This window comes from Lampetra planeri, chromosome 44 (assembly GCF_965212315.1).
Source record: "Lampetra planeri chromosome 44, kcLamPlan1.2.h2, whole genome shotgun sequence".
NCBI lineage: Eukaryota > Metazoa > Chordata > Hyperoartia > Petromyzontiformes > Petromyzontidae > Lampetra > Lampetra planeri.
The window spans coordinates 4,451,500-4,465,694 of NC_136150.1; the positions used below are offsets into that span (position 1 = coordinate 4,451,500).

A 14,195-nucleotide genomic window follows, 5' to 3' on the forward strand; every position below is an offset into this window, starting at 1 on the left:
GGCAGGCTTGGCAGTTTCGCAAATCTCGACGTTCCACCGATCCTTGCCACCGACGGGGAGGGGCGGGAGGGGGGGTACGTGCCGCCTCGCACCCGCAAGCCGTGCGGCACTGGATCCCAAGACCCATTCGAAGGACTTTTGCCGACCCAAACAAAGAACTCCGTAAGCCCCAAAAAGTAACAGCAAGGCAGTTTTATTCGTGCACATTACAGTAGTCTCAAAACAACAGTTCAATGGGTGGCCGTTGCCCAGTTTATATCCATTTACCCTTTTATAATGTTAATTATCTTTGCATGGGGTAACCACAACTAATGTACAAAAATGTAAACAAGCGCCAATGCAATCAATTAAAAGTGCAAGTAAATAATGTAACGAGGCAAGGTCGATCTTGATTTGAAGCTTTCGTGACTGCAGGAATCCATCTACCTATGTGACTTTACCGAAAGCGGCAAGGTCAATCGTTCGGGTTCTAACCTGGCACTGTACAGCGTAGATGGGCCATTGACCATTTGTGGTTCCCCTGAGTTTCAAACATTTTCACCCCGTATTTGCGGGTCCCCAGAAGACCCAAGGTAGATGCAGGGCAGAGTATATCCACCTACGACGTGAACATCCGATCGTCCTGCGGGAGACGACTGAACGGAAATGTCCCGCGAAGCTTGCCGAGTGGGACCATGGCGCCTTCGCGGTTGAAGATTTTTGCCACCCTTTGTTCCCCGTGTTTGAGCGAAAACAAGTAAACCCGTAAAAACAAAGTTTTTCACTATAAATCCTTTCTATGCGTGGCGGCTAGAGTCCTCTCGTCCTCTGGCTTGAGATGGCTGCCACTTATGGGTCAGATGATTGCATGGCAGCATTAAGCAATTGGTAATTAAATATATTTTTGTCCAAAAAAGTGTAAAATTTTGGAAAAAAATGTTCATGAACATTAATTGTCACGCACAACGAGTCTGTGCAAAATATCAGCTCGATTGGATCACGGGAAGTGGGTTAAAAAACGACCGAAAGATTTGCACGGTCCTACGCAAGCAAGCAAGTGAACTTAATATAAAGGATTTAAAAATATATTCGCCTGTGGAGGACGCAGGGATCGATCCCGCGACCTTTGGCATGGGAAGCGAGGGCGCTACCAACTGCGCTACTCCGCCAGGGCCTGTGGAGGTGTCACGCTCTTGGCTCCTACACTGTGACGTTCAGCTAAAGCCATGAATGAGTTATATTTTAATAAATGTAAATAAAAAATTTTTTGCTAAAAAGTGTAAAATTTTGGAAATAAAAATTCACGAACATTAATTGTCTCACACAACGAGTCTGTGTGCAAAATGTCAGCTCGATTGGATCACGGGAAGTGGGTTAAAAAACGACCGAAAGATTTGCACGGTCCTAAGCAAGCAAGCGAACTTAATATAAAGGATTTAAAAAAAAACTGGCATCTCTTCCGGCAGCAGGAATTGATGTGCGTCGAGATCTGGTACCGGTTATTGTGTTGAACTATAATACGCATGCAAGGGGTGTCGGGGAGGGGGGTGGTAAGGATTCCTGCCAAAAGGAGGGGGACAGTGGAGCGGGAACAGCGGAAGGGGGAAGAAATAAAGGACGAACCCCCTGCAACCTCGTGTCGGCTCTCCTATACACGCAGTTTTGATAACGATGGACTGAGGTTGACTGAGAAACGCCTGCGTTGGAACTATGGTGGAAAAGTTGGCAACCCAAGTGATTGCTTCTGTCCCATGAAAATCGTTCAAATGCCAAATGTACTCCCTTCGGTTTATTATCTTTGAGGACACAACGCAAGCACCCTCTGACAGCATCCCTCGTTAACTCCTGCACTTGGTGGTCCATGCAAACACCGGGGCTTTGTATGAGACTGCCCCTCACAAGCTGAAGTTGTAGGCCTTGAGAACGTCCCGTCCATTGTTAGCCTGCACCACGCCAACCACGCTGCTGCAGTCGCTCACCACGTTCCTGAAGCCCCTGTGGGATGCACGCACACAGACGCATAAGCACACAGGAATGGGCATGCCAAAAAAAGACAAAGATCCCCCTTGTAGCCTTAACAGATTGTTGGAGCAAGTGCTGATAGCGAGCATCTACGAAGGGGAGGTGGCCAGCCTGTCCGGCTGCTTTTGTCTCCCCAGTGGTGATGTTTACACAACGGACCAGGTACTCATTTAAGGCGGAGTCGACCTGGGGGAGGCCCAGATACGGTTCAGATAATCTTCACTGGTGTTGGCCGCCAGGAGCAATCACACTCGGGTCGTAGTGCTGCGCACTAACCATTGCACTACCGCTCCCAAGGCATGGATATGCACACGCATGAACACACACATGGGACACACGATTCTTACGCACTTTAATACATTGAATCATGTCATCGATTGTTCACGATTGGCGCAAATCATCACGCACATCATCGTTGCCGTTACAGTTGGGCTAATCGAGCGGATGGAACCGATTCATAAAATTGCCTGGGTCAGGGAAAGAATCGTCCGTTAGGCCCCTTTGCCGCAATGTAAATTGTCGCCGCTGCACCGCCACGCTGGTGGGCCGACTCACCGCGAGCGGGTCAGCGACCCCCCCAGCAGGGTATACTTGCTGACCAGCTGTTGTCGCGCCCCCGCTGCCGCCTCCGTTCCCTCCGCCGCCTCCGCTTGCGCCCAGGTGTAGACGCGCAGGGACAGGTCAAACGAGCAGCTCACCACGCGGAACGGGTCCTGCGGACCGCGCGGTCAGACACGGGCGCAATGAGTGTGGCAGTGCCCAGGGTAAGGGGGCCGCTTGATTTTATCACCGAGTACTTTCCGTGTCTGGCTGTCGCCTGATGATGCTGGTTGCAATTACTGGTGAAACGTCGTCGGTTTACTCAACCAACACACCGGTGTGCTGTACTAAGTAACGAATGAGCATGTTTTGTCTACGTGACAAACCTGATTAATTGTTTGTGGCGGGTTTAACGACGCATTTATATTTACGCGATGTAACCCAAAAAAGCCCAGATAATATCGGTCGCGAAAGCCTCCTCCGTGTTAAACTCGACAGGGAGTACTTGCCACGTGGACTGGTGGCCGCCACAGCAGCCATTGTGAGAGGTTACGCTGGATGTGGCATGTCGTCATTACGAAATAGCAAGCCAAACCATTGTCTCAGTTTGTCGTAGGACATTTTGTGTATAGTGTGGTGGTGGTGGTGTCGTGTATAGTGCGGTGGTGCCGCCAGGCCCGCACCACGTGGATGCCGGTGATATGCTGCTTGTGGTCGCTGAACGTCGCGAGGTGACCCCCGGTGGCCGCGTCCCACACGCTCAGCTGCTGCCCGAGCGTCGTGAGGACGATGTTGTGGCTCGCTGTGCGCAGGAACGGCGCTTGCGTCACCCACTGCTCCTTGGGAATCGTGAACCGCACCGCCACCTCGCCCACTGGCGGAGAGAGCGCGGCACGAGGGGAGAACGATCGGACGGAATCGGGTTCCGCTTCGGACGCCGACGCGACCAGATGTAGAGCTGCAACTGACGGCTGCGCCTCAACGAGGGAGACGTTAAAACACAAAAAAACGTGCCGAAAAACCATCGGGTTGAAACCGCGAACCATTTCGACGGCTCATCGAGCCCGCCGTCGTCGCGCGGCCCGCGAAGCGCCCCGCACCTACCGGCGACGTGCTCCTTGCCCCTGCGCCTGGCCTTGCCCAGCTCCACGTCGAAGCAGCGCACCTCGTGCTGACCATCGGCCAGCTCGACGGCGGCGGCGAGGCGCGCCGGTTTGGCGGGGAACCACGCCGCCGCCAGCACGCCGAGACCGGCGAGCTCCGGGAGCGTCGCCGTCACCATCGCCGCCATGGGATCGGGGCGCCAGTTGGCGGGGCGCGGGGGCAGAGGCCGGCGGGGGTCGGGAGGTGCCTCCTCCTCGTCCTCCGTGCACAACGCTCGCACGCCCAGCAGCTGGTCGCGCCGGCACCACCGCACGCAACGTCAAATCCATGTCGAACGGTGCCAAGCAGAATTGTACCAACGCCAGCCGCGTTGTACGATGCCGGACGTGTTAAAAGAATGGCTCCATATGTAAGGCCATGTAAGTGCATGGGTCTATACAAATCTATGGTTCTCGTTGCAAGTCGATAAATCTCTGTGTATGGGCGGTGTTTGCGAGGACGAGAGAACAATTTAACACGGAGGCTTTCGCGGTCAATATTATTTATAATAAAGGTTTTCGGATTAGATTGCATAAATATAAATGTGTCGGAAACCCACCACCACCCAACACAGCCAATTCGTAAGGTTTGTCACGTGAACAAAACGTGTACACTGGCGTGATGGTGAGTAAATTACATTTACAATTCAGCACGACGTTTTGCTGGTGATTACAATGAGTTTCATCAGGCGATTTTACAGAATTGTGAGGAAGTCTTCCTGCTTCCGATCTTAAATACAGCAACATGATGTCATCACTGTGAGCTTATCAGGTGCAAAGATCAGAGGGGGGTTTATTATTGTCATATCCATAATAATGGATATATATTAACCTGTAAATAAGCAGTGCATATTACCATATGGTTAATCACAGTTCATCAACATATACGATGCCTGGAATAGGCATGCAATTAAAAGGTGTGTTACTTAATAACATGCCGGATGAGAGAAGAGGCGCACGGTAGAAGCGCACGAAGAGAGAAAGTTCGAGCAGCTGATCGGTGTGTAGCGATGAGACCTTTGGCGTCAAAACAGCTCTCGCTGTACTCACCCGCACTAGCACGTCCGGGCTGTGGGTGGCACCCACCAGGATCACGGTGCCGACCGGCGCCGGCGCCAGCAGGTTAAGCGCGTGGTCCTCGGCCAGGAGAAGGCTGCGCACGGGGGCGAGGGAGGGCAGCGCCAGTACCCGCAAGGTGCCCATGTTGCCACCCGCCTGGCGACGCACAGTGGACGCGTGGCCGCGTCACCGCTATCCCGCCATCTCCCCACTCCACCCCGGTCCTGTCCCAGGATTGACCTCAAGGTCGCACGCTCGCCGCGATTGCGACCCTCCGCGGACTCTCCCCTGCTTGCCTCTCCCCTCTTGTCTTGCTCTGCTGTGCCCCACCCACTCTCCTAGCTCTTCTCACAACCCACACGTCGCGGCGGGGAGGCCCCCGTCCAGCAGGGCGCTTCACGGAAGGGCTGTGCGCGTACAATTATGAGCGCTCCATGGAAGGGCTGTGTGCGTACAATTATGAGCGCGTGATAATCGTGGTGCAGATCGTGCGATCGCGGACTCACAAGCAGGAAGTGGCCGCCCTCCAACGCACACGTCGCGAGCACCGTGACCCCGGGCGTGGGGTCAGCTCGGGTCGCGACCTCGTGACCTCCGGCCGCATCCCACACCGTGACTTCTCCGACCCGGCTCCCCGACACCACGAGCCCCAGCGTCGGCACTGCCACCAGGCACTCCACGGCCGTGCCGCCCACTTGCCCAGCCAGCCACAGCTGCTGGCCCTGCAAGCGATCGTCGGAGGATGACACTGGGTCCCGGCATGGAAATGAAGAGTGGTCGCCTCCAGCGGGGGCACGTCGCGGAGGTCGGGTGGCTCAGATGACCGTGGCATTGCAATTAAACTAAACTTTTTTTTTTCTAGATGTGAAGCTTTCGTGACTGCAAGGATTCATACTCTCAGATTTTTTTCGGTAAAGTCACGTAGGTAAAATTTTTAGCTGTGACGGTCCCACCTGATGACGGAGACTTGTGTTGCCTCCGAAACGTCGTGATTTATTATTTTATTTTATTTCCATTATTACTTTTATTAACTTTTAATTATATTTTTTACCTACGTGACTTTACCGAAAAAACCTGAGAGTACTTTTTTTTTTACCAGATAAGGCCCACTGAGCTATACAGTTCTATTTCAGAAGCGAGCTGGCCAAAATTGATAGGCTTATCCTGTGGAGAGAAAACAGGAGTACCACGGAGAGAACATGCAAACCACAAATATACAAAGGTGAGGGTCAGAATCGAACCCATGACCTCCTGAATACCAGGTGAGGTAGTTAACATCTCGCCACCGTGGCGAGATGTTAACTACCAGTTCTATGATATCCACTTCCGAATTAGGGTTGCCACCTGTTCTAGTTTGCCCAGGATCGTCCTCTCGTTGAGGTAACCACAGCAACAGCTGTGCTGGGAAATCTGAAACTATTCCCTCGTTTACACCATTGGAACCTCCTTTGCCAGTAGAAAAATATGATAATTGTTTTTTACCCTTTTATCTGGCAACAAAACTGACACCTTTTTTACAAGGAGTCATGTTTGCATAGACCACAATACCTGCAGTCATAATGCAAACAAAAAACACTCTGATAATGTATGCACTGTCCTTGAAGTTGATTGGTCCACACCCGAGACAGCTTTCCTTAGAGCCTAGTCTCACATGGTGTTGGACCAGATGACGCCAAAAGGCGCACAACTCAAAGACAACGCACCATCAGAGTATGAGAGCTCGGGGTCAGTTTTGTTGCCAGATAAAAGGGTAAAAAAAACAATTATCTTCCCTCGTTGTTAAAGGTCCTGGTTTGTATCAGCTGTGTAATAACGATGATGCAACACTCGACACAATGTATTCACGTGTCGTTCTCCACTTTTTGTGGTATCGCGACGATATATTTATTTATTTATTATTCCCAAGATGTGCCCCTTTAATTCTTGAGGTGAAAACCTGACTTCGAATTCAGGTTTCCAAACGTCGTGTGAGCTGGTGGTCTCTGCCCGGTCACCGATGACTGCACAAATAAAGCATCAAACTTTTCTAACGCTACTAACTTTACTTTCATATCCGCACACAGCCCGTGGATCAGTGTTGACAGAGCTAGTTCTGTGATATCCACTTCCTCGGGCCATTCTCTAACACCAAGGGTTGCGCTGCTCTAACGAGAACTACGACTGGAAACTTTGGTTCACCGCGTGACGCCGCTCATCGAGATAAAATTGGAGAGTGGATTTTTTAAAATAAAGTTAAGTTTTCCTAAATGCGTTTTTTGATCCATGCGCTCGACACTACTGTCACGGCCACAGTGATGTGTGGATTTATGTCGGTTTAAATTCTTTCGCACCGTATGTAACCAACCGCGCTAATCGGAGGCGCGGTATTTTATCACCAGGCCGTAAAATTAATGACGAGCCAATCTAGTGCGATCGTGGCTATGCAACCCAAGCTCTGGACCAAATAATAAACCACTGTCGTCTGCGCTCCTTCAACGGAGGAGGAGGAGCAGCAAAACGACACAAACACTCACTCTGCTGAAGCCCTCTGGTCGTGGCCAGCAGATCTCGACATTGGCGTTGAGCACCTCAAGCACATTGCTGCCACCATACGCAAGGATGTAATAAAACGGTAGATTCGTCCCTGCCATTACCATGAGCCATGGTCAACCCACTGCTGGATGAAGGCGTACCGTGTGCACGTCCCACGCTCGCACGCTGCCATCCTTGCTGGCGCTGCACACGCAGGTCAAGGGTCGAGCTTTCTCTGGCCGCGGCGCGCTCGCTCCGCTCTTCCCTCTCTCCGCGTTCTCCTGACCATCAACGTCGTAATCGTCGTCGTAATCGTCGTTGCCCTGCGCCGTGTCGATGCGCGGTTCCCCGTTCGAGAGGTAGCACACGGCCGAGATCGCGCCTAGAGAGGAGGGCGAGGAGATGGCAGTTGCCATCGCAGTGAGATTCCTTGGTGTCGTTTGGTACCCATCTACCCAAAACATCGTGCATTCCTTAACGTGCTCAACAGCCTCGCTGTGCTCAAGAGGCTCGATTGATGTGCAGGCCTCAGCAGCTATACTGGATACGGGAACTAGGTGCTTTTATAAAGGCTGAGTCAACCTAGGAGAGGCCCAGGACCGCGGGTTTATAGTGCAGCATGGTAACCACTACACTACAGCTCCCCAGAAACGCACGCGCACCAACACAAGCGAGGCTTATCTAAACCAGTCATGGGCCTCCGCTAGTTCAAATCGGACTCAGATGAGTATCCAGGACGATGTGTAAACATCGCCACTCGGGAGACAAAGCCGGCCGGGCGTGGTGCTGGCCACCCACCCCCCTGGTGCGCCGTGCCGGCCTCAATAGGTACTACTCGCGAACAGCACTTGCCCAGCCTGCTAAAGGCTACGCGGGGGATCTTTGTCTTTGTGTGCGGGCACCGTCGTGGCCCCTCAGCGTGGTGCATGTGTAGTCGGCGCCGGGTCGCCCGCAGCCCAGCGCCCTCTCGAGCCCCTGGCGCCGCAGGTAGTAGCGCTTCCACTCGCTCGCTCGCTCCACGCAGCAGAACGCCCAGCGGCGCCGGCACAGGCACCTGCACGGGGCGGGAGACAGCGTGCTTGGGTTCCCACTTCTTCCTCTGCTGGGTGAAGGCTCACCGTGTGCACGTCCCCCGCAGCTCCGATGAGCACGGTTGGCTACGTACGGTGCGAAAGAAGTTCAACATATACGTAGAAAGGAAGCCAGACGCGCTCGATCTCTCGGTCAGCACGAGGTCGATCATCAACACTGTGCGGTTTACAGCCGTAAAGTTCAAGGCAACACCGGTAGCCGATCACAGATGCCAAGTCCCGGATTGTCCGGGTCAAACCTGGATAGGTGGCGGCCCTATCACTGGGTCATGGGGTCACAGGTTTGTTCGTTTTTATTTATTTCATTTGCAGTTTTATTTGTGGCTCATTCACCTAATTGTAGCAGGTGCAGTCCTGCACTTTCTTGCCCGTGCCACTGCTGGCTCGGTTGTAATTGTGGGAGTGGGCGGATGCGAGTGAGGTTGACAGGTTAGAGTAAGAGTCGAGAGCTGGGTTATTTACCTCCACAGCGCGGGTGAGTTGGCCACAGCATTCCACAACTGGTGACAGGAGGGAAGAGGGTAGACACACACACACGTGTACACACACACATGCGTGTACATACACGCGTGTACACACACACGTGTACACACACACACGCGTGTACACACACACAAACGTGTACACACGCACACGCGCGCATACACGTGAGCACATGCACCCCGCACATACCAATATACAAAGATCTCCCCACATAGCTTTTCACAAGCTGTTGGGGCGGGGGGGGGGATAAGTGCCATTCGCAGGTACCTATCAAGGCTGACACCCGTGATGTCGTCAGCACCACACCTGGCCTCATTTCTCTCCCCAGCGCTGCACGCACCCGATGATTGTTCAACACGTCCCAACGTTGACGCGCTCAGCAGTTAACGCCGTCTGCGTTAACAGAGCCGACTGCAATTAAGACTGTGGAATCTCGGCGCACGTGTTCCGCGAGACGTAGACCGGCCCGTCACGTGGGACTTGTTTAACGATCATCGGACGCGTGCAGCGTGCAACGAGTTAATTTGGTGAGCGGAGCGAGACGGAGCGTGGTGGCTGGGGCGGTCGCCAGAGATCGAGATGGGAAAACGCCGCGGATAGCCACCGATGGATGGATGATGCCACGCGCGGTTGAGGAATTGAAACGCTGCAAACCCCACACAAGCACAACCCAGAGCCCAGGCCTACTGATGGTATCATAGGCCTTGACCAGGTCAATAAATTTCGATTTGAAGCTTTCGTGACTGCAGGGATTCATCTTCTTGGTTCTTTCGGTAAAGTCACGTAGAAGGGAAATAATAAAATAATAAAACATAATTAAATAATTCCAGCCGTCCTCAGGTCGAGAACAGGTCTGTGTAGACCTGTTCTTCACCTGTCTGTGTAGACCTGTTTTTCACCTGAGGACGGCTGCTTGCGTTGTGGCCGAAACGTCGTGAGAATTATTTTATTATGTTTTATTTGTATTATTTTAATATTTCCCTTCTACGTAACTTTACCGAAAGAACCAAGAAGACAGGTCAATAAAAAAGAGATGTAGGGCCTGTTGGAATTCCCTACACCTTTGCTGTAGCAGACGGACAGAAAATATGGCATCTATAGCAGAACCGCCCTTTCCTGAAACCACATTGGGGCTCTGCAAGCCTCTCCTCAGCGTGCCCAGCAAGGCGATGTTGAATAATCCTTGCCAGGACCTTTCCCGGCACACTGAGGAGTGAGATGCCCCTGTAGTTGTTACAGTCTGTGCGGTCCCCCCTTCTTAAAGAGGGAATTAAAAAGCGATTTGTGATCGCGGGCCATTGAGGCAAACTCCATCTCCTCAGCAACCTGCGACCACCACCCATCCTTGCAGCGCCTCACGGCTCTCCGAACCTCCGAGCGAAGGCTGCAGGAAGCCTCCTCATTCTCCAACGTGGGATGCTGTAGAGTGTAGACGATGAGAGTGGGCCTGTCACTTTTTCTCAGTCAGCCTGAACACCTCCTCTGTCAGCCAGGGTCTTTGGGGAGGTCTGGACCGCTCACCCCCCCCACACTCACTCACCCCCACACTCACCCCCCCACACCCACATACACACCCACACACTCACTCACCCCCACACACACTCACCCCCACACTCACCCCCCCCACACTCACCCCCCACACTCACCCCCCCCCCACACACTCACCCCCCACACTCACTCACCCCCCCCCCCCACACACACTCACCCCCACACTCACTCACCCCCCCCCCACACCCACATACACACCCACACACTCACTCACCCCCACACACACTCACCCCCACACTCACCCCCCCCCACACTCACCCCCCACACTCACCCCCCCCCCACACACTCACCCCCCACACTCACTCCCCCCCCCCCCACACTCACTCACCCCCCCCCCCCACACACACACACTCACCCCCACACTCACTCACCCCCCACACACCCCCCCCCCCCCCCACACTCACCCCCACACACACTCACCCCCCACACTCACCCCCACACTCACTCACCCCCCCCACCCTCACCCCCCCCCCCCCACACTCACCCCCACACTCACTCACCCTCACACTCACTCACCCCCACACACACTCACCCCCCACACTCACCCCCACACTCACCCCCCCCCCCACACACATACCCTCACACTCAATTACCCCCACACTCACTCACCCGGTTGACGGCCGCTGCCTTGAGCAGCTGCTCTGCTCGCAGGAAGGTGAACACGTGCGCCAGGCAGTCAAACGGCAGCGGCTGCTGCTGCTGCTCGCACTCCATTGCTGCCCTGCTGCGCCGGGGATAGGACTCGAACCGTCGGCTCGCACCCTGGGGGGCCAGGAAGGAAGCCTTCCTCAGGTGGCCTCGGCTGCGTGAGCGGCTCCAAAATATCAGCGGAGTCACGAGGGGGGGGGGGGAGCCTCGTTCGCTTCCGCGTGAACCCGAAGAAACGCGCGCGTGTCTCATCCCACAGCCGCCAACCGCGAGGTGGCGCTATCCGCGTGCTCACTCCACATTCCCGCGGACGAGGGCACGGCCGTACCCCGTTTCGCTTTGCCACAAGCGGACATTCCACATTCCTACGGCCGAGGGACATGGCAACTCTTGCTCTGAGGCCGCGGTGGGAATTTTACCAATTCTGTTGTTGCTTCAATTCCACATTTCCATGACGAAGACAAGTCCATCCATGCTCTGAGCGAGCGAAGAGAATTCCACACGCCTGTGGTTAAGACAAGCCCACCCATACTCTTGAGTCTGTGGTGTAAAATTCCTACAGGATAGTATCATGGCCGGGGCGAGTCTGTTCATAAGGCTGTTAACTTCCCACAAAGTGGCACTGCTTGTTTTAGCGACCCTCTGGAATGATGATTTATGTTAAATCTGTCAATAAAATGTTACTTTAACTACCATGGATTCATATCGATGTTTAATCGCGCGGTTTAAGAATCGAAGACTTTGGATTCATATCGTGTAGTGGGTGGTCCAGATGTCTTGTGACACCCATTTAATTCTCATAAACTCTCTATTTTAAAGTACGGTTTGTTTAAAACACAAATGAATATGCAAAGGAAAACAATGTTGGGGGTCAATTCAATGGCGGTCAAAATACATCTGGACCACGCTGTACGTCGGTTCAGACAGAATGCTCCCCCGAGGGGCGCCTACCGAGGAGATGGAGCGATGGAATCGGCTCGTGTGCTGGGCGGATTTTAAACACATTCCTGCGGAGGGAGCTGGTAGGAACGTTGGGTTACTCGGTCAATGGCCAGGGTCAACGGCGGCGTGGTGAATTCCGCAAATATGGCCGACTGTGAGGGCGGGCACAAGCCGGCGTGAGTAGGTTAAACGTTGAGTTTTATAAGGGCACCACGGGGTGACCAGCCCCTCCCCACCCTCCCCTCCCCACCCAGCCCCTCCCCACCCTCCCCACCCAGCCACTCCCCACCCTCCCTTCTCCACCCAGCCCCACCCCTCCCATTTTAGGATTCACGACGGACGGACGGACACAATAATCCCCTGTGGGCTGGTGGAACCAGGTAGTTTCTACCAGTCAAAAAAATCACATCGCAGGATCGTGAGTGGTGGCGACGGCTCGGGGAAGGAGGCCTTCATCCAGCAGTAGATGGATGACGGCTGACGACGATGATGGCGAGGGTACAGATGTACTCGTGCACCTCCGATTAGCATGGTTGGCTACGTGCGGTGCGAAAGAAGTCCAACATGCATAGACTCACACAGAGACCCATAGACTCACACAGAGACCCATAGACTCACACAGATACCCATAGACTCACACAGAGACTCATGGACTCACACACAGACCCATAGACTCACACAGACCCATAGACTCACACAGAGACTCATAGACTCACACAGAGACCCATAGACTCACACAGAGACCCACAGACTCACACAGAGACCCATAGACTCACACAGACCCATAGACTCACACAGAGACCCATAGACTCACACAGACCCATAGACTCACACAGAGACCCATAGACTCACACAGAGACTCATGGACTCACACAGAGACCCATAGACTCACACAGAGACCCATAGACACCACACAGAGACCCATATACTCACACAGAGACACATACACTCACACAGAAACCCATAGACTCACACAAAGACCCATAGACACCACACAGAGACCCATAGACTCACAGAGTACTATAGACTCACACAGAGACCCATCGACTCACACAGAGGCCCATAGACACCACACAGAGACCCATCGACTCACACAGAGACCCATAGACTCACACAGAGACCCACAGACTCACACAGAGACCCATATACTCACACAGAGACCCATAGACTCATACAGAGACCCATAGACTCACACAGAGACCCACAGACTCACACAGAGACCCATAGACTCACACAGAGACCCATAGACACCACACATAGACCCATCGACTCACACAGAGACCGGTAGTTTGTTTGCCTATCCCCGCACCTCCTATTAGCACGGTTGTCAACGTACGGTGCGAAAGAAGTCCAACCCATGCGTGTGCATACATAGCAGTAGTTGTGTTCAACGGGTTCACGTGACCTCTGCAGGCACGAGGGAGCGCTCTGTTCACCGCGATGTTTCAAAACAACGATTCTGTGGGATCGGTAACATCCCTGAGAAACATGCAAATCGAAGAAAGTTTCAAGAACTTAACAAATACAAAGACAGCCATTTTTGCGATGGACGCCTCTTGCAAATGTTAACGCGTTGAAGGAAAACTTGGGATTCAATGGCCTCCTTAGAAGTTAACGCATTCACCCGTAGGCTATCGCGACCAATATTATCATTTTTTGGGGTTAAATCGCGTAAATGTGTGTCGTTAAACCCGCCACCACCCGACAGACAATTAGTAAGGTTTGTCACGTCAACGAAACAGCCTTACTAATTGTCTGTGTCGGGTGGTGGCGGGTTCAACGACACATTTATATTTACGCGATCTAACACCCCCCAAAAAAAAACCCTCTGTTACGGAAATGAACCCATTCATCGTATCAAATCGTCGCCTGCATATCCAGCAACGTAGATGCACCGTGGCTGTTGACGCATTAATCTCGTGCTCCAAATCGAGACACACATCGGCACGTGCAGTGCGATTGATACATCACGACAACACGTGCCTCGTCGACCTGGGTGCCGACAGCACCCAATCCTCAACTGCGCCTTGCAATCCCAGACTCCCAAACCTCGATAATTGCACCTAGCCCCCTCCACCACCACCACCCCACTAATCAGACACGGCACGCACCGTCAACACCGAGTTGATGAGTGCACGCGCTCCACGCGACGGGGTGCATTGTGACTCGCCGCTTCGCACGTGCGACTATTCACCCGCACGGCTCCACGCGTGGCGGCTGTGGGGTTGGG

At 53.4% G+C, this 14,195-nt stretch overlaps 1 protein-coding gene across 1 annotated transcript; it reads right to left on the reverse strand.

The window, feature by feature from the left end:
* Positions 1-177: 177 nt before the first annotated feature.
* Positions 178-11,216, reverse strand: FBXW12 (F-box and WD repeat domain containing 12). The gene is made up of 10 exons (XM_078614469.1): positions 10,985-11,216; positions 8,807-8,844; positions 8,156-8,307; positions 7,415-7,635; positions 5,249-5,464; positions 4,734-4,898; positions 3,646-3,934; positions 3,225-3,415; positions 2,557-2,714; positions 178-1,974 (listed from the first exon to the last, which is right to left on the reverse strand). The coding sequence occupies exons 1-10, from the start codon at positions 11,087-11,089 to the stop codon at positions 1,875-1,877; spliced, it is 1,635 nt and encodes a 544-aa protein (XP_078470595.1). The 5' UTR covers positions 11,090-11,216; the 3' UTR covers positions 178-1,874.
* Between the last annotated feature and the right edge of the window lie 2,979 nt (positions 11,217-14,195).

Bases quoted from the DNA above. Each gene is read 5' to 3' on its own strand.
- FBXW12 (XM_078614469.1), bottom strand. From the start codon at position 11,089: ATGGAGTGCGAGCAGCAGCAGCAGCCGCTGCCGTTTGACTGCCTGGCG. The intron at 8,845-10,984 runs GTGAGTGAGTGT...TCCTGTCACCAG, and splicing joins AGGCAGCGGCCGTCAACCGG to TTGTGGAATGCTGTGGCCAA. The intron at 4,899-5,248 runs GTGAGTCCGCGA...GTGCGTCGCCAG, and splicing joins AGGGCGGCCACTTCCTGCTT to GCGGGTGGCAACATGGGCAC.